Consider the following 21,119-nt stretch of genomic DNA (forward strand, 5'->3'; position numbering starts at 1 on the left):
TTTATAGCTTTATATGCATTTGTGTCTTTACAGTTATTCTGCTATTTAGTACAAGATTCTTTTTTTAGTCGTTTTATTCTTTATTTTTTACCTTTTTATTTTTAGATGAATGCAAATGAAGATGAACCTATTGTTTGTCTTCCATTGTGCTTGTTAATCTCGGTGCTTTCTGAGAGAGTTTGAGCCACAGCCTCCTTTAAAACCTCCTTGTTGTCTTACCCTGTCAGTAGCAGTTTCAGGTTCAATGGTTATAATTGAACTATAATGTAAACTGATGATATTGATCCTACTGTGAAGCTATGCAAGTCACTGTGATTAAAAGACAACAAGCAGCAGTATGTGGTTGTGTATTTTATTTGAAATGTCAGAATATGTGCTTCGGTGGAACGTAGACGTAATTATGAACCCTTCCTTGTCGTACCTTGGTGTTTTTCCAATTATTTGCCCTCCTTCCAGTTAGAGTAATGTTGCTGTCTGCAGTTGTATGCTGCTGTTTTACTTGCAGCCACAAGGTGATGCTGTTTAGCTGCAAATAATCAAGTCAGCTGGAGCACCTGAGGTGGAACATGTCATTGATCTAGTCGAAATAGAGACAAGTGTTAAAGACATGTCGATAAGGGAAAATCCTCCTCTATAACTTCCCCTCTGCTGTTTAATACTGTTAGAAGTGTTTAATTAAACGCTCACTATTTAATAAAGTAATTAAAACTCTAAATGATATAATAGCGCTGAAATAATGAACAGCATAATAAAAACAGTTTCAATATATACAATATTTCCCTTAAAGACAATAAATGTAACTTTACACTTCTCCACCTCCAAACTTCGGCAGCACACGTCCCGATGTCCCGCAGCCAACACATTAGAAACTTTAAGTAGGCTGTGTCCACTGCAGCGAATAAGAAAGAACAAAAGAAAACGTGAGAGATGCCAAATAAAATAAAACAAAATTGGAATCTGTTATAGTTAAATATGACCAGCGATGGCTATCATAGGAAATATAAAACTTATTGAAATTGTGATTGTTCGCAGTAAATGATTTGAGCATATTTGGTGTAGTTGGAGGGTGAGTGGGTGGATAGTAAGAGTGAAGGCAGCTCTCCACAATAGGAATGTCTCAGTGTGTCATTATGGTGTCCATGTCAATGCATGTTTGGTATTGTAAGTATATGTTGTAAACATCTGTGAGAATGGGTCTGCTTTTTCTCATGTTCTGTAAATATACAACAGACATCCTCCATGATAGGAATAGTATTGTTTTACAGCCAAAAGTCCAGAGGGGTTTTTATTTAGCATTCCTGCTCCAGAATGAGCATGATGACTGTAAAATGAGTCAGACATACTGTAATCAACTTTACATTATCTGCTGTGCACACAAACCCACAAGCATATATGATGAGTGGATGTGATTTTGCTTTAAATGTGTGCACTAAAATGCTTTCAGAGGGAGCTAATTCTGTCTAGAACTACAGATAGTGAAATAACAGATCCTTTGTGTTAAGTGAATAACAATACAAAGTTTTGTAGACTGGCATAGTTTTTTCCAACAATGGGCATTGGAGGATTTTTTTTCTTGCCTTTTCTTTTAGACGCAGCTCTTCTGAGGGTGAAAAACAAATAACTTTGGTTTGAAGCATGCTGTGGATTTTTTGGATGCTAAATTTGGTGTCTTCCTGTGTTTTTTTTTCTCTCTCTCTCTCTCTCGCTCTCTAACAAGCACATAACAAGCATGTAGCCTAGCTAATGGATCCATTCCTCTATTCAGCCGCAGCAGCTTCCACATTTGTCTTAATGGGAGTTTGACTCTTTGATTTCTAACTTCGGGCAGCCTGCATGCTGTAGGAAAATGTTTATTAAACCCCACAGGCTTCAGCAATGCTGTGAATTTTTAAATTGGGTGCTGTTCCACACTGATTGCAGTTAGTTCCTTAATCGCTGATGTGAGTCGTGTGTTTAGCCGGCTCTCCTCTCTCAGACTAATTGTAAATGGCTGCCATGTCCTCCCACGGCTTTGAGAGCAGCAGAATAATTCCTGTTGTGTATTTGTGTGCATTCCTATCACGGCTCTGTGAGAGCGGAGGGACGTAACCTCCACCCCCCATTACCACTAAACACCACTGTCTCCTCTTTAATTAGCCATTCATAGACGGAAGATATACACTGCGCTGATGCTTTTACCCGGACAGATGGAGCTTTTTTTTTTTTAATTGAAGTGTATATGTGTGTTTACACCTGCGAGTGCACATTTGTGCATGTGTTCTGAGCTGGTCAGGCAACATGAACTCAGATGTTTCTGCTTGCATCTCCCTTGCCTCATTCTTTTTCTCTTTGTCCCTTTGTTTGTTAAAGTGAGTGGGGTTCTTAGGTATATGTGATTGTGCTCATGTTTATGTTGGGGGGGGGGAAGCCCTCAGTAGAAGCTTTGCTGAGCTCAGAACAAACTTTTAGTTACTTTTGATGTTTAAAAACTGGGAGCAGTTACCAAATATTTGGTGTGGAGCAAATCAGGAAGCAACTGCTAATTAGCCCTGACTGACTCGAGCATTATATAGTGTAGTGAGGTATGAAGATGCTATGCAATCAATCGATGAGTCCTTGTATGATAATTCGCTCTTAAATAGCTGTTATCTGCACATGAGCACCTGGTTAGTCATCTTGATTAATGCTGAATCAGATGCTAAGTGGCACTAAACCAATAGCGTGTGATTATTTGTTTGGTTGCCATTTTTGTGCCCCATTATGTAAAAATAAAGCATCACCCAATATACTGAACTAACAAATTGTGGACCAGCCGACATGAGATGTAAAACTAGTAACTAGTATTAATGTCTAAGTATTCGTAGTGAGTATTAGTTATTGGTGTTGTGTCATTTAGAAGCTGATCCAGCATTAAACAAGAGTGCTTCTTTAAGTGGGTGATCAGTATGCAGATTCCAGATATCTGCTATCTAATCATTACACATTGGTTCAATAAAAAAGTCTGCTTCAGGGATGGAGTTCTACAAGAAGTGCTTGTTGTTGCTCTTTTTTTCCCCTTGTTAACTTCGATCGCTTCTCTGCACCTTATTTTTTTAAATGTCAACATTTGTTTTATTGTGTGGACGACCGTGAACAATGCACTTTTTACTGAACTCGTAAAAATGAGAAGTCCGTTTCCTAGACCACATCCAGAATACTAATTTGCAATTCCACGAACTGCAAATCAGTGCACATTTGGAAAAGTTTCCTGAAAGGTACAATTACACTGTCAACGGTGGCTAGACTCTAATATATCCACTGTTTTAACTAAATGTCAACCTAATATTTATTAAGAATTCCTTTAAAAGTAAATAATTGCCTGCAAATGCTGCTTATCATTCAATTTTCCCCTTCTCAGCATAGTCCAGTTTATGTCCACTTCAGGGAGAGCGTGGTCCTGGCATTAAGAGAGGGATTGTGTGCCAGTTACTCCCATAAATCCAAATAACAGAGCAGGTATGGTTATGAGTGCAGCTGTTTGTCTTTTCATTTGTGTATATTAGGATATAATCTCTGTTCCTGTGCCCGTGCTGATCTTAAAATATAGTGTTGACTTACTTTTTATGGCTGTGGTCTGCCTTCTCAACAGATCATGAATATGTGTGTGTGTGTGTGTGTGTGTGTGTGCGCTTTTCCACCCCAGTTCCCTGCTGCAGCTCTTGTCTGTGTGGCCACACTTGATCTACATGTTAAGACCCACATTTACGGATTATTTATTCCGCCTTTTAGCCTCCAAGGACTGAGGTGTTGATTCCTCTCTTCCCCAGCGGTTTCTCCTTCGTTACATGTACACATTCACACATTCGTGCAGCTCAGCCTCTCCCTTCGGGGCAGGGGTTATGCAGTGTCATGAAGGTTAGGTCTCTCTCCGGGGGTTTGCCTGCAGGCAAACCTGAGAGAAAAGAAAGAGTGGAGTGAGTGAGAAAAGCAGAAGAAGGAGTAGATTTGTATTGTGAATAAAATCAAGAGAAAGAAAGAGGGATCTCGAGAATGAGAGTGAGTTCAGGCAGGGTTCTGGGGGGGGGGGGGGGGGGGTGTTGTGTGAGGAGGGAGAGGAGTGGGGGAGGAGAGGAGGGGTAGGGGTGGAGTCGGGGGCTCTGCTATTTGTAGATCCTTGTGATGGATGACTGGTGTGTGTGTGTGTGTGTGTATGTATGTAAGAGAGAGAGAGAGAGAGAGAGAAAGAGACTGGCTTTTTTTCCTTTCTGCTCTTTCCCTATTCCTCTCTTCAGGCGAGCAGAGCAGAGCGGGACTGAGTAAGAGGAGGACAGAGACGCAGACGTGTGCAGACCAGAGCACAGCAACTCCACAAAGACAAGAGAGGAGAAGAGTTTGCAAGGAGAGAATAAGAGAAAGAAAAGAGCTTTTTTTTTTAACATCAGCAAACTGTGGTGGATATCATACCTACATCAAAAGAAATCTAGAGGAACAAAAAGGATTTGCTTTGCTTCACAGCTAAGAGGAGAATATTAGCATTTGTTATAGTTTTCTTGTCTATTTATATTCACCACATATATAAAATTACTCTAGAGGACTTGTGAGGTGAAGCAGGACTCTAGGTTTCTGCAGAGAAGCAGAGAGAGACAAAGGTGGACAGAGAGAAGTAGGGGCTTGTTGAAGAAGAGCTGGCTGCGGTGGTGGTGGTGAATATGCCCGTCAGAGGTAGCTGTTTTGGGGCAGGCATGGGCAGGCTGGCCGGGCAGCCACTGTGGATGTGGGTGGTGATGCTCTCAGCTCTGCTCATGGGCAATGCCAGTGCCTGCCCAGCCCTGTGTACCTGCAGTGGCACCACAGTAGACTGCCATGGACTGGGTCTCAAAACCATGCCAAGGAATATCCCCCGCAACACTGAAAGACTGTGAGTACCATCTGTACTCTAGCTCCTTGTGTGTGTGTGTGTGTGTGTGTGTGTGTGAGAGAGAGAGAGAGAGAGAGAGAGTGTGTGTGATAGAGAAACTCCCTTAAGGTGTCTTCTCACTCTTTCCATTTCCTTTCCTGTATTGTATTGTAATGCCTGAAGATACTGTAGTGGTGCATATGACTTTGCTTAGACTGAAAAGAGAACAATAGCCCTGCCTGTAAAGCTGTGTGTGTGTGTGTGTGTGTGTGTGTGTGTGTGTGTGTGTGTGTGTGTGCATGTGTGCGTGTGTGTACGTGTGTGTGTGTGTGTCAGTCAGTCACTCACTCACTCACTGGCATTCCAGTCAGGTATAAATAGGCATGAGGGACTGGAAAGAGCAGGAGCAGATGTGTGCCTTTCACATGTGTCCATAATTCACTTACCTGCTTGTTTATTCTTTGCTGCATGTATTTTATAATTTATTCTAAATCCTGAAAGCAAAATGGATGGAGTCTAATTTGTGCTTCACTTTTCAATGCCAGATTAAAAAGTAAACTTCAAGTCTCAAATTGCCGTGGGACAGAACCAGATTTAGTGTTTAGTCTGCGTTTATCTTAGACTCTGTTATATTCGGGGAACATGTTTCTCCCACTCATATCATCTGTCCTGTCTGTGCAGCACTGTGCCTCTCTTTATCTCCCCCCCCCCCTTCCCTCCGTCTCCCCCGTTTTTACTTTCCTCCACTCTAGGGCTAAAGACTCCCCCCCTCCGTCTCTTGCCCCTGAACACTCACTCCACAAATTGTTAAATCATGTAGAAAATTAAGCAAATCTGCTACTTAAGTGAGTCTTGCACGAGGATCACGTAGCTGTCTTGTAAAACAGGGGGAGGATGGGAGACGGAGTGAGAGGTGAGGCAGACGCCGGCTCGCAGAGTGGAGTTTCTCTGTCTTTTCCGACATTCCTCTGAAATATTCATCAGTAAATCAGAAGTGAGGAGTGCAAGGGGAAATAGATTGTTCTATTTCAGCTTCTAGAATATCAATCCTGAATAAAACATGCGGTGGGAACGGAGGAGAGAAAGCCTGTGTCAGAGGCAGCGTTGGCATAGTGGGAGCTAGCTGCATATTTTATGCTTTTCATATTTAATTTCTAAGAACACCTTTTTTTTTTTTTTTTGCCCGGCGGTCTGCATGTTTCCGGCTTGCTTATGTGCACATGCTACTTCAACACTGAAGCAGAGAGGAAACATGGTCATTTTGTGGTTTCCTTTTACATGAATGGCCATTCACGCTGGAAATATACCCTGCCCCTCCACTCAAGAGCATTTTTGTGTAAAAAAAAAAAAGTTGTTTGTGCATTCATAGATCATGTACAGCAGGGGGTTTTATCGTTGGAGCATCTCTGGGTGTTTTCAAGCACGTCGAGCACACTCAGGAGGCGGCATTTAAAATATGATGTGTATAAAGGTCATGTGTAATTTATTCATGGGTCATTGCCTTTTTTTTTTTTGGGGTGGATGTGTGGTGGTGTTGCATGTATTACTTGTGTGTGTGTGTGTGTGTGTGTAGGTCATATAGAAGATAACTAGTCTCCGTGGAAAGGTACTACTTAACAATAGAGACCATCCTCTCCTGCAGGCCGTTACATACAGTAGGGTGATTCATCAAGGTGATTGTGCGAGTCAACTCTGCCCACCCTGCCTCGCATTATGGTCCCATGTGTGTGGCTAGATTTATGCTGATGTATTTTTAAAATGTGTGCTAATGTGAATGAAACTGTGCGACCGCTACCGGGGGTCAAAGATAAGTGGTGAGTTAGTCAAGTTTTTGTAGGATTGTCCCAGAAGTTTGGGGGGGGGGGGGGAGTTAACAGAAGCTTTTGATTTATACAAATGTATTTAAAAGGCAAAGAAAGTGGATGCAGCGTGCAAAACTAATGAAGCAGGAAAGGTTGCGCTTCATTTTGCCGGCCTACTTTGCTGTATGTTTATGGATGTCTGTGTGAATGCATCTGTGTGTTTTCACTAATGTGTACAGGGTAATGGGAGATAGAGTGTGTGTTAGAGGAGGAGGGGGTTGGTTTTGGGAGGAAGTGTGTGTGTGTGTGTGTGTTTGTGGCACAGGGTGTGTGTGTGTGTACGAAGGGTGTTGAGACAGACAGCAGAATCCCATTTGCACTTGTCAGTGTGGGTTTGGATCAGGTCTGACCCCTGCGCTCCTCAGACTGAAGCCTGTAATGAGACTGTGAGGTCCACGTATTAAAATCACACCCTGCCTCGTACGGGCCACCGGCCGCTCCCTCCCCCTCTGTTCCCTCTTCGCATCCATCCCCTCTCTCCATCTCTGTCCTTGCCTCTCTTCCCTCTCGTCTCTGGGCCTTGTCTGTATTCATCTGCTGCTGCAAAATAGCACACAACATGAATACCAGGCTGCACCGAGAGAAAATCAGCATCTGTACGGCTGCTTAAAGTGACTTTACACGGACAGTAAAGGTGTTAGTTAAGCTTTTAGATGGACAGGCATCGACCAAACCTGCAGCCGTGTTCGCTCCCCGCTTTATCTCCCTAACTGCTACTTAGATTAAGTGTGTGTCTCATCTGTGAATGAGTTGATTTGCAGGAGGGGAGGTACTGTGTGTGTGTGTGTGTGTGTACATACATTCATCTAATTGCAAAAAGCCAGTTTATTGATGATGTATGTTCTGTGCCAGATAATATCCTTTACTGAGATTTGGACATGCTGGAGCTCCTCCAGAATAGGGAAGGTGGAGGCTGCACACCATATGTGTGTATGTGTTTGTGTGTGTGTGTGTTTTCATGCATGTCCATATAATGCTGATGTTAACTTGTGTTTGTTCATAAAGTTAAGCGTGTGCCCCCACGTGTGTGTGTGTGTGTGCATGTGTGTAGTGAATAAGTAATGCTAGATGAAAGCACATGAGGTTCGGTGGTGGCTGAAGATGAGGAGCTCCCTCGCTTCGATAGCCATCTTTATGTATTTGGGGGTAGGAGGTGGGAGGTGTGTGTGTGTGTGCCAGGGAATGCCTGTGGTGTTTTTGGCACCAGCACATAGCTGGTACAACTGACAGCTCACCGGCCACCTGATCCATAATTTACCCTGACAAGACTGAACACAGCCTGGCCACTACCTGCCAACTCTTGCTATGTGACGAAAGTGGAGAGAGAGAGAGAGAGAGATGGGGAAAGACAAAGAAGTGGGGTGAGGGGTGGAGCTGTGAGGCTCGAGAGCAGGATGAGAAGATCCTTCAAGGCGAGGTTGGCACAGTAACTGACGTGCTACTCGGTAATGAAGGGATTACTGCACAGAGGAGAGAAAAGACGTGCACGCCGTCAAGCTAATGAATGCATAAACAAGATTATGTTGTTTATTATAAAGGGTAAAATAGGTCTAGCCCTGAGGCAGACCAAATTTCATTCAGGTCCTTTTTTACACTCTAATATATCCATCCTCATGGACGGTAATCCCGTGAGGAGTGATAACGCCTGGAATGAAGACCATTCAGAGAATGTTTATGCTCAGTGGAGGATTGTGAAATTACAGGCTTGGGACTCAGTCAGTTCAATTTACAGCCGGCTCCACACAGCTGTGGTCTTTTCTCTTGTACTGGATCCTAAAGTGGACGCCACTGCTATAGCTGTCTGTGGAGTTCACTGCTTTGTGAGCTTTGTGTGTCTTGTGAGTCCTCTGCCAGGCAAAGTATGTGGTGATGCAGGTATTGCAGGACAAAGTAGTTCCTGATTTGACACTTCAGTTTGACTATTTGGTCACTTTTATACATTTTACATACGTGTACCATTAGCATGTTGATCGTCTAAGCAGAGTGATGACAGACCGCTGAGCATCAAAGCCAGCTGCTGTGTGTCTAAACTACCCCAGACCCGCTGGCCTGCTCCTCCTGATGAGCGCAGCTACTTTATGAAAGTGTTGAATTGCATTCATGAGACACACACACGCGTCCTATTGACCCCATCAATGACGCGTGTGTGTCAAAGAATCCCTTCCAACGATGCATGCCCCTTTCTCTTTACTGGAGTGGGTCTGTCATGCTTATATATAATGTGCGTGTGCATGTGCACGTGCGAGTGTACATGCGTAATTGCTTTGCACGCCTATCTAAGAGTGGCTGTATCTCAGCAGACCATGAAAATCGAATTTGGCGAATCCACCTGGATCACCTTTCATCTCTCAGAAGTCCATCTTTGCTTTTAACCCTCCTGGCTAACCAGTAAGAAGCTGGCAATGACGAGTGAAGGGGGTGTGTAATGTGTGTGTGTGTGTGTGTGTGTGTGTTAAAGTGAACATCAGTGAACACTCTCCTGACAGTGTAGATAGGCCTTCATGATCCAAATTCCACGCTAGTCGAGATGCTTTTGATGTGATGCAAGTTGGAGAGGATGAAATTATGAGCAGCAATCCAGATGCTGAAAGAGTGCTTGAGATGGGTCTGCACACTTATCATATCAACGCTGAGTGCAGTGCAACCCTGGAGTGTGTTAATGTACTCTTCTCAAGTCGTTCTTAATTCTCAGAAAAGATTCATCTGTCATTTTCTTGATTAATTTAGTAATAGTTTGTCCATAAAATGTCCAGAAAGAGTTCGAGGTCTTCAAATGTCTTGTTTTATCTGATCAAAGGTCAAAACTCCACAGAATGTTTTTTAACTATCATATGTGACAAAGACAAGCAGCAAATTCTCACAATTTAGCAGCTGAAACCAGTGATATAGTTGGTATTTTTGCTTGAAATATGACCAAAGCCGTTGTTTGATTGTCAAAAAAAACGTTGCAGATACATTTTCTTTTGATCGACTAATCACTTGACTTGTTGTCCCAGCCTTTGCTGTGGGGTTATCTGCTAGCAGATGTGATAAGCTTTGTAAAGAGCCAGAGGAATGCAGATATCAGTGTCCTCAGTGGGGGAGACAGTCGAACATAGAACAACTCTTTATTCTCGGGGATCAACGGACAGATTCGAGCACACATGCAGCATCCATCAAACTAGCAGTCATCGGCGCACATCTGTCAGACAAACGTCTTCTCAGCCTTCTGTGTGGAATAACTGAAACATAGATGTGGCAGAGCAGATGTTTTGTCCACATGATACACTTAACAGTCAAAGTACACATTCATATAGCCTAAATGCCTAAATGCCTTCATGCGGGACTCAAAGCCACAACAGAACCTCAGCGTCTGTCGCTGAACAAACTACAGATACAGTAAAACCATGAAAGACCCTTCAGTCTGTGCTTCCACTACAGCCCTGTTTGCTTTCTTTTTCCAGCCTGTGGCGGAGAAACGCATTGGAACAGATGTTTAATTGATTCTCTTCGGCCTAATAGAGTCATAAGTTACCTATGGTAGATCAGAACGTGGCTGTGTGCCACTTTCCTCGTCTTATCCCCTTCTTTATTGCTGCCTGTTTAGTTTTTGCTTACAGCTGCATCAGTTACATGACAAAAACTCCGAGTTTCCAACTCAAGGTTGTTGCTGTGGAGTGAAGGCCAGGTAAAAACAGCTAATGACAGATGCTCGGGGTTCGGTCCCTGACTTTTACCCCTAGTCGTTCATAAAATAAGAGAGGCTCTGCAAGATGCAGGAGACCCTGCATGGTTCAAGGCTCAGACAAGGGGTTTTGTGTGTGTGTGTGTGTGTGTGTGTGTCTGTGTGCAGTACATGTATAGGATCTGCTTGATGTTTACCTTACCTATCAGTTATCTTGCTCCTGAGGCCTGACTGAGCAGAATGAAAACTGTAAATAGCCCTTGAGATGCCCAGAAGCTGGGAAAACATCTATGCACGCACACACTTAGACGCTCGCTGACGCACACACTCACTAAAAATGTACAGTTGAGGGCCTTAACTGCTCGTCTGAAAGCCACATTTCAATGGGAGGGAATGTTTTGTTCAAGCTGAGCAGAAATCTGACCTCTTAGTGTGGATAGAAGTGTTCCAGTTGGGTTTAAGAGTGTGTTATTTTGGTCATGGTGGTCTGCTTTCTCTCTCTCTCTCTTGCTCTGTCTTTCTTTCACTTTTTCAGTCTCTCTATCTTCGAGTAGGAGGCCGTTGTGAGCCCGAATGGTAGTGCCTGGTTCCGTAGCCTGTTGGACCATTTAGTATCTAGGTCACTTTCCCCTCATAGTCGACCAGGCCTCATCTCTCTCTCTCTCTCTCTCTCTCTCTCTCTCTCTCTCTCTCTCTCTCCGCTGACGTTTCCCAGACAGCCCGTCAGCTCTTCACCGCTCCACGGCTACTTGCAACACTCCACCACACTGCTCCACACCGTCGCTTTTATTCAGCTAACAACACTGTCAGAGCAGCTCCATCTTCTTTCTGTCTCTCAGTGACTTTTACCCCCCCCCATCCCCATCCCCATCCCCATCCCCCTCCCTCCTCCTGCGTGTTTCACGGCTGTCACATCCATATGTTGTGGAGTCTGGAGGAGAAAGAATGTTTCACTCTTCCACAGCTTCTCAACCTGTTCACTTCATTCATTAGAGAGAGTGCTCGCTGGTCTGGTCAAACAGCATCAACAGTGTGTGATTGTGGTTAATGAGCATCCCTTCTTGGGCTGTACAGGACCTCGGGCTTCTGATCATCAGATTGTTTCCACAGTGAGGAGTTTGGACAGGACCGTGCCGCTGATCCTCAATCAGCTGGCTTCTGTCTTCCCTGCCTGGCTAAAGCTGTTCGGGACAAATGGTCCTGTGGTGCTCACAGCAGCGATGCAGAATGACTACACTGCAAAAAATAACACACCTTAATAAGCACCTTAAGTCTAATTTCAAAAAGGAGGTGAGAATTTAGCCTGAAGGAGCTTTGACCTCTAAATAAAGGATGGTCACGTTTGTTTCAGCTTATCCTTGCTTGCATAACTGTGATATTAGAGACACATAGATGGTGAAATGCTTTCGTTAGCCTTCAGCCGCGGCTACATTGTGCCCTGTCCTACCTATTTCTTGCCACAGCTTGTGAGAATATTTTGCATTGCCAATAGTCCTGCAGCTCCAAGCACGGGACTATTAAACTGACACTTCTTCCATCTCTGCGGTCACACCTAACACCAGTTTTGGGACATAGTTTCCTGTACACGGCAGAAAAAGAATGTGACCGCAACCATAAAGTCCAAAGTGTGGCAGCAGTTTAACCGATCAATTAAAAACGGACCGCCTCGCAAAAACTGTTCAGATGCGTGAACTTTGAATAGAACAATTTGTCTTATTACACCTTGTTTAAGTAACTGAACGTTTTGACTTGTTTGCCAGCCCGCACTGTCCCACTGCGCCTATATTCATTTCACTCCAGCAGTGTTTCTGCATAAATCAATAATGTTGGTGAAAAGCTGTACGGCCAACAGAAGTTTCTCTTGTGATCATTATGTTCTTTTGCTCTGGCCAGCTCCCAACAGAACACTATTGCCTTCCCCACAGGCGCTGTTTGTGTACATGCCAGTAGGTGTGCTTGTGTGCATTCCTCGATACAGTATATTTATATGGTCCGATGTGTGTGTGTGCGTAAGAAACAGAGCACATGTGGATATTTGAATCTGCGTGCATTTATCTGAACGCAGGCCTTAGTGGGCCAGTGTTTGCTTATCCTCCCTGTAGTCTTGGGGTTTCATTTCATGTATTGTTGCTCAATTCGAACCAGGTCCCTCTCAGCCGAGGGACCCCAGCAGCTGGCAGAAATAAACATAATGAGTTTTTCAGCATTGTAGCAGTGCTGTAAGCCCCTTTGAATTATAGAGATGTGGAGCGGTGGAGCATAGTTGCCGCACGTCTGCCCGAGGGAAGGTGCACCAGGAAGTACTCCCAGGCATCAATCAACTTGGGACAGACGATGAAGAGGGATTAGATAGTGATGTCATAAATCCACTTGCTCTCCAGGAAGTGTGTCAGCGCTGGGAATCCTTACAGAGTTTCCAGAGGATGGAATGGATTTGACTGAAGCGGTTGGAGGTGGAAATCCCTCACTGTAGGAACTGGGAATGATACCTAATCATTTTCTGCCTTTACGTTAATACTGCAGTGCTGTAATGCGAAAACCCACACAAAGTCAGTACTACAAAACATCTGTCTATGAAAGGATCGAATGTGCCTTTGCTGCCGTGCCAAAAGCCATTGCTTAGCTTCCTTTGATTGTAAAACAAAGAAAACGGCAGTGACTGATATTATAGCTAATAAACAGCAGATTTTCTTTGAGGCATTGACACCGTATATTACTTTAGCATACAGTGCCCTTATACAGACATGGAATCAACTCTGAGACAAGCACCACTGACTCCAGACTTAACGCATGTCTAGACTCCTTAAGCTCTTACCTTTCTGTATTTATGATGTGGGTTCACGTAGATTTGTTAATCCATGCAGAACACCAAAGTTCACTGACCATGTGCATACCACTACTGTGTGTGTGTGTGTGTATACTGTGTGTATGCACATGCAAAAATTACTTCCCAGTAAAGCTGATGTGAATCTCAGCTATTTTCCATCAACTGGAGCAAAAGATCATCCTCAGACGGGAGTCAGCTGGCGAGTTTCCCTGGAGAGAGAATATTCTCTTGGGTCATCAGACATCATCAGGTGCTGTGGCACTTCACATGCCGTGTGCTCCAGTGTGCGCTTTATTCGAAACGTAGGCCTGGTGCAGTGAATTTCATAAATGTGCTACTTCCAGCTCAGTGTAACCGTAAACTGAAGAAAGCCATGCTATTATATGCAGAAGAGCTACCAACTCAACCTTATTACCTGAGCTAGGGCTTGAATATCACCTGGGCAATTTCGAGGACTTGAAAAGTTTGAATGGTTTCTGTTGCAAAATGTCAATGGAAAAGGTCAGAATATGTCATAAGCAGTGTGGCTCCTGACTAGTTTAAAACATCATAGGCTGCTGGTGGCATTTGAGCATTGCCTAAATGTCACAGCATTGCTGAACAGGTGCATAGCAAATATGGTTTTTAAGATGGCCGCTTTCAGCAGGATAATGCAATACCATCTGAAAGCTTTTCCATGTCTCCGGGTCCAGATCTCAAATAAAAAAAAAATGCTTTTAGACATTGTTGCATGGCGGTTTTGATTAGTCAACTCTGGCAGAAACTATGGTATGCCTATTATGGGAGAAAGCAAAGACCTCATGGCTTGAGGAGAAAAGTGTGGTTTTACTTGTTTACGTGTGAGTCATTTTTCCACATATTCCCCCTGCCACCCCTCACTTTAACGGTCTCTCTCCCCTTTCTCCTCTTCTATCTTTCTCCTTTTTAATGTCCTCCGGGTGTCATCAGCAATGGCCACCCTGAAGACAAGATATTAGGAATCCAGAAGTGTGTGTGGGTGTATGTGCCTATCTGCGTAAGCACCTGTAATGAGCACCACATGTGTGTGTATTGGAGCCCAGGCTAATGAAGCCCAGTCCATTATTTATTTCCCGTGGCCCTGTCGCTTGGCCTGTCGATGCACCTGTGTACACACACACACACACACACACACACACACACACACACACCATCTGTCTATAATGACCGCTCTCTTTCGTACTACATAGCGCTACAGTCCCTGGAGTGGTCATTAGACGAGAGAAGGGGAGAGTGACTAAGGGAGAGAGACCGGCGCTTTCGGCGTAGATTTGGAACCAGATTTCTTGAGGGGGTTTGGGGAGGGAGGGGTCAAGGAAGGTGGACCCACAAAGTTCAGTAGCACAGAGAAACGTTTGCATGCTTTGCCTCCTTTCTTTAATTAGAGAAATTAAATACACAACACTTTAGAAATAGTTATTGTCCACCATTGGACGATGGTTAAGTTGTGAGAACCCAACAATAAATTCAAAACCCTCCTTTTCAACTACTTTGTCTCTCCCTTGTTTTGCAGCGATGGCCAGCGCTCAGCAGGGAGGCTGCTCCCATTATATCCACAGCACTTAGCTTTCTGGCCTTGTGGCCCTACCCAAATCCCCTCTGCTGGCTCCTGTTAATCCCCACCAATAGTAGAAGGACAGGACAGACAGACAGAGGGAGGGAGGGGGGTTGTGGGTGTTGGTGGGAGAGGGCTGGAATAGAAAGACAAACAGGCAGCTCAAATGTGGCTTCCATTTTAATAGGACTTTTTAATATGTCCCAGTGGAATTAGAGCTGAGCGTGAACTCCGCTTTAACATAACCTTTTTCATTCTACCCGTCAGTGCATGTTATATTTCACATCACATCTAAGTCATTTGAATTTCATAAAAACACAAGCAATTTAAGAAATTCTTTGCATATATTACACCAGTAGCATACTCTAACAAACAGCTTGGGCGTGTGTGTGTGTGTGTGTGTGTGTGTTACTGTGTGTTACAAAGCTACAGATAAGATTTTGACTGTGATATCAGTAGACAGATGCCTCCATGCCACTGTCTGCTCCTTTACTTAACACCCTGAACAAGGCAGAATAAAGATAATGTAAGGCCGTGTAACTGTGATAACAAATTCATGTTTGCGTGTCTTTGTCTTTGCAGGGAGCTGAATGGGAATAACCTCACGCGCATCACCAAGAGTGACTTTGCTGGACTCAAGTACATCCGAGTTCTGTGAGTACTTGCCTTCACGTTCATGCGTGATGATGAGATGTTTGTATGTATATCTGTGTCTGACGTTACCTATTAATGCGCACCTGAGCTGTATCTAACCTCGCAGCGCACAAGTTATACAGACTTGCTGCTCAAATTAGCATAAACCCAGCGAAGTGGAGATGTTTCTGTCAAGGGTCCTACTCCAGCATACATTAAGTTGCTGAGTGACTGCAGTTAGCGAAGTAATGGACTTCTCTCTCACTGTGTTCTGCCTGTTGTAGTAGCACTTATTGTCCCTTAGACACACACACACACACACACACACACATCAGCATGTAATGTGGACACAAGCGCCCGTCCTAAATAGGCTCTCAACACAGTTAACACATTCAGGTGAAGCCATTGACTCCCTCTGTGTTGAAATTAAACAGCACTTGTGACTTCAGGTATTAAAGTAGCTGTAAAAGTGTCTATACGTCTGCATGTGTGCGCACACACTTAGTAGTGTGCCATAGGTGTTAAAAACACTGCCGGAGGGGAAGCTGTGTCGATCTGAACATGTTTTAAATGTAACATGAGCTGCACATAATTCTTTCTACCCAGCAAAGCCTGACTATTTTCAAGCCTCATCATTGCTCGCCCATCCCCCTGTCTTGCCCTTCTTTTCCTGAGCATCAGCTCGCTTGTTCCCACCTCTCTTCGTCCCCTCTCATCTTCCTGTGCATGCCTCCTTTCTGCACCACCTTCTACCCCCACGTGGAGGTTAAATGCCTTCATGTCGGCAGCTTGTCACTGGCAAGTAAGAAGGAAACAACTCCTTACAGGGGTACTAAAGACAAGGGCCTCCCTTGCTGCAACGTCTCTGAGTCCCTCACAGTCACCACTGTGCTACACATAACACACACACACACACACACCGCTCGCTTTCAGAGACGTCAGACAACCATGTACTGTACATGATACATGATTAACATGGTGTAGGTGCATGGCGTGACTGTGTTTGCAACCAGAAAAATGTCTGTCTCTGTGTCTTGTGGGGTGACCTCTGTGGTGCAATAAGACTAACAGCAAGTTGACCTCTGACCCTGCCGACCCCTGGGCAACCCTCAGAAGGAGCTAAACAGGAACAGAGGTTTATCTTTACAGACAGCTGCCATCTATCCTGTCAGTCTAAAATCAACACAGCTGATTTATCTCCATTCGTCTGGCACTGGGTGATTGGCTGGTCCAAATTAACATTGTGTGTGTGTGTGTGTGAGAGAGAGAGAGACAGAGGAAACACAGAACAGCAGAGGAACAAGTAGACAGAAAGAAATCAGGAGAATCGAACGTTACATGCCCTCCGACTGTCTGTGAAAAAGTTTTCTCAATTCAAAAGTGCTCATCACGATTTTTTTCCACTTCCATCTAAATTCATGAGAAAGAGATCAGAGGTGAATTGCACTTTTCTTTCTATGTTTATGGAGTGCGAACAGTGATTAGCATTTATATCGGATGGAGAGGAAGCCCAGACTGCTGAGTTGCAGTGCGGCGTAGCCTCACAGGAGACATGAGAGGTTGCCTTCAACACAGAACAGTTGTATACGTAATGAAGGAAAGCTCTTGTTGCTTCTAAAGCTGCTGGACACTTTTCTCTCCTTCCTGGCCTTGTGTTATTGTAACACTTCCAAAACCATCCAGGCCTCTTTTTTTTTTTTGTGCGTTAGCTTTGGCAATGTAGGTGAGGAAAGGATGTGTTCTTGCTTGTGTGTGTGTGTGTGTGTGTGTGTACTGTATGTTTGTGTGCATCATGTTTGTTTGCGTATGACTAATAGCTTTGATTTACTGCCTGCAACTCTGATACTGTCCAACTATCCCATCCAACAGGCACACATACACACCCAGCCTACTTTCCCTTGATTGTGCCAATTGTAAAAACCTTGGAGCCCACCTCAGTTTCCCCTCTCGCACATTCTGACCCCCTGCCTACCTTTCGTCTCGTCTCCACCCAGCCGCTGCACCCAGTGGACCACACCAGAGCCTGGACCCACACTTTCTGAATCACCTTAGAAACTTTCCTGGCTGCTATTCCTGCTTCCTTTGCCAAGATTCCACACTGTGCCCCCAGTCCACACCACTGCCCTGTGTGTGTGTGTGTGTGTGTGTGTGTGTGTGTGTGTGTTATGAGAGAGAGAGAGTGAGTTACTGAATAAACTGCACCTAACTTGAATATACATACTGCAAGAAGTCTCGCCACCCAAACCCCAAAGCCCCCTGTGCTTTGTTAAAGCCTGAGTGACCATCTACAGACTCACTGTATCTTGCAGTTCCTAAGGCTCTCTTTCTGTCCTCCGTCTGCAGGCAACTGATGGAGAATCAGATCACTGTGATCGAGCGCGGGGCTTTTGACGACATGAAGGAGCTGGAGAGACTGTAAGTACCACCCACGGTTGTGTATAGATAGGCTGACCAGAAATAACACGTTTTTTATTTCTTCTCTAAACTTGAACTTCAAATGAAAATCACACCCTTCTACTGATTTGTATTCAGTGTTTGTTTTTGCTGAATGTAATGAGACTAACAGGAGGAGCCAACTATAAATGGTTTATCAAGTGTGAGCCACTTCCCTGTCATTCCTTTGTGGTTGGATGGCGCTGAGAGGGTTCAGCGTTGGTTGGGAGTATTTTTTTTTATTACCTTTGCCTGACAGGAATGCTCTCAGTGGGATGTGTGGGCTTAAGAGGCCACCCCCACCGCAGACCCCGGCTCATCTGGACAGCACCAGGACTCCTTGACAGCTTGTAAACCGGCTTGGGAAAACACACAGACAAACACAGTCAACCACACCTCAACCAGCTCATTAGCAAATCAATAGTGCTGCCCACATGGAAACCTGCACAGCAGATGACTTTATGGACACATGCCGTCATCCACACATAGCGGTTAACTTCTAAAAGACTTTCCCCTGATCTGAAACCCACATTAACAATTTACATTACCAGACTCGAGGCCACGTACAGCTCGCCTTCCCTCCTCCTCCATATCCAGCTGATCCCAAACATTGGGCAGACACATCCATGTGCGAGACCAATGTGGAAATTAAGCGGCTCGTTTCTCTAATGTTTAAAAGCCTCTAACCCACCAGCAGGTATGGTTCAGTGTGAACGCAGCGGCAGCAGACCATTAATGCCCATTGCACACTAAATCTCCACCTCAGCTGGCCAAGCACTCCTCTCAGTGTATACAGTGGGTGGCGCAGGTCCCAACATCTGTCTGAACGTGTCTGAATGAATGGCAGTAACCTGCCTTTCAGATTTGCAGTCTCTCTGTGCCACAGCAGCTGCATTCACTCCCATGTGCCTCCAATGGGCCATTCAGGGAGAAGAGAGTTGTGGTTTCCAACAGATTAGCAACAGTCTGTTCCTCATTGACTTAATTGTTGTATTTGCATAAAGCCTGCCAGTCTTGGACGTTAGTTGTTTGACATGGAGTCTGTTGCCAACCACCATTCCTGTCAAAGCTTCCTTGGGCTTGAACATGCTTGTCCATTTCTTTTAATTTTATTTAGACACATCTTGTTTTGATAGTTCGCCCCAGATAATATCTGTTCATGTTCCGATAACTGGTGGATGTAATTCACTTGTTTAAATGGGAATGCTGCTTTTCCGTTACTCTGGGAAAGTCAGCAGAGCACGGACTTCTGCTAGGTGCAGCATTGTAATTCAACTGCACGGAGATAATTTACGACGCTGTCTCTGACTAGAAGTTTAATTCCCCTGAACTTTCAGTCGGATATTTATGTGACATTCAGAGCACACTGAAACACAATAGCCTGTGGCTAAGCCGATTCTACGGCAGCTCGCAGAAATTATTCACAGCCTACACAAGGGCACACATGCACAGACACACGCATACAAACTCACTGGTTGATCATATGTTTTCCTTGCCGCAGGCGGCTGAACCGTAATCAACTGCAACAGCTTCCTGAGTTGCTGTTTCAGAAGAACCCTGCCCTGTCTCGACTGTAAGTTCATTCACTTCTTTATTCCAATTGAGCTTTTTCATCTTTGTCAGCACACACCGTCTTTGCTCTTTGTCTTTTCTTTATTATGCAAGCCACCAGTGTTGCTCAGAAATCTTACAGTATGTACTACAACAATATACAGCACAGCGTGGTTTTACTGAGTCTGATGAATGTTGGCTTTGCTTTGGTTTAAACAGTATTAAAGGACAATTTAGCTTCAATTGTATTCGCTCAAAGGTCATCGGGTCTCAATAACATTCTGACTGTGATTTCCACTTTAATTACTGTCTATGAGACAAAATGGACATCACTGGGCCTTTATGCCAGGTCGTCTGCTGTTTCTCCACGATAGTCTGAGAGAGAATTGACTGGTGATGGGGAGCTGGTGTGGCAGCAGGACTTGAACTAAGGGACGCATGGTGAAAGGATGTCTGTGTTACTTAATGAGGTTGTTTTATGTCACAGAAGAAGTCCCCAAAGCTCACTCATATGTGTTCATACGTGTATGAAAGTCAATCCCATACTGTCACACACCCACACATCCTGACACACAAGCGTCCTTTGCAGCGAGACAATCCCAAAGTAATGCCAAACTTTCATTTGCCTCTGCAAGACTCAAGAAGAATGTTTTTTTCTTTTTTCTTTCTTTGGGATAATCATTGTCCCGGTTGCTAGCTGATCATTCCAGCTCTTATATTTCCAGTTCAGATTACCTGGAGCATCTGGGAATAATGAAACAGTGGGACATGGAAAAATAATTTCCCTCCCTTGAATCCACGGTAGTAGTAGTAGTGGTGCTACTAACCCCTGATCCCAGCCTCAGCCTTCCATCTGTTTATCCTGCGTTTGATGTTTAACACCATCTTGAATCTATCTGTCACTTCCTCGCAACTATCTCCTCACATCACCTATCATTACGCCAGAACTAACCCCTAGCGCTTTAAGACAAAGCCTCATCCTTCGGGGCAAGACTGGCCCGCTCGTGGCTCGCTAACACTGAGCAGCACCGAGTTGTCTGTCTAGCTGGAACAGACACAGAGCAGACCCGGGGCCTTCCAGACCAGCGGATGGCCTTGAACAAGCGTGATTAGTCCATCTGGAGCAGCGGGCTCTGCCAACAGCCAGAGGATTGTGCTAACACAGCTCCCCTGTTTCATCCAATCTAACTTCACGCTCATTATTCTTAACCTAGAGCTGGCTTTTCTGCCACGTTCTGCAGAATGAGACTTTGTTTAACATTGCTTAATCGATTCGCTATGTGTCTGTGTATACACTCATTTGTTCTTTATCCTTGGCTGGATGAAAGGGAACTGTAATGGACCTTGAAGCTTTTCAGGTGTGGAAGTGCCGTATATTCTTTAGCAGTTAAAACAAATGTACAATCCAGGGCCGTGGGATTGAAAATAATGCAATCTTTATGGTGTCTGTGTTTGAGTGACAGTTGTTACTTCTAGTGCTTGTTAAAAAATTAGGTCTAGTAGCGTGGGATCAGGAGCAGCGGTAGAAGACAAAGGCTTTTCCTAACGTGTTTCTTAACTCCTGAGCGGTGTGTCTGGGCCACACCGTGGGTTCTGGTTCCAGTCTGATGCGGTTAGGTTACAGCCCCGTCTCGCTCCTGCCAGCAGCTTTTAATGGACTTAAAAGGTTCTCGGCTCTCGGGGGAAGACTTTTGCTGCTATTTCATGTGTGCATTTGTGTG

At 44.5% G+C, this 21,119-nt stretch overlaps 1 protein-coding gene across 1 annotated transcript in view; it reads left to right on the forward strand.

Moving 5' to 3' along the window:
* Nucleotides 1-4,667: 4,667 nt before the first annotated feature.
* The window catches only part of slit1a (slit homolog 1a (Drosophila)), an 84,195-nt gene continuing 67,743 nt past the window's right edge, over nt 4,668-21,119 (forward strand). Inside the window, exons 1-4 of the mRNA XM_070840845.1 lie at nt 4,668-4,876; nt 15,364-15,435; nt 17,758-17,829; nt 19,349-19,420. Coding sequence (XP_070696946.1) covers nt 4,668-4,876; nt 15,364-15,435; nt 17,758-17,829; nt 19,349-19,420 — 425 coding nt within the window. The remainder of the gene's footprint in view (nt 4,877-15,363; nt 15,436-17,757; nt 17,830-19,348; nt 19,421-21,119) is intronic.

This window comes from Pempheris klunzingeri, chromosome 12 (genome assembly GCF_042242105.1).
Source record: "Pempheris klunzingeri isolate RE-2024b chromosome 12, fPemKlu1.hap1, whole genome shotgun sequence".
NCBI lineage: Eukaryota > Metazoa > Chordata > Actinopteri > Acropomatiformes > Pempheridae > Pempheris > Pempheris klunzingeri.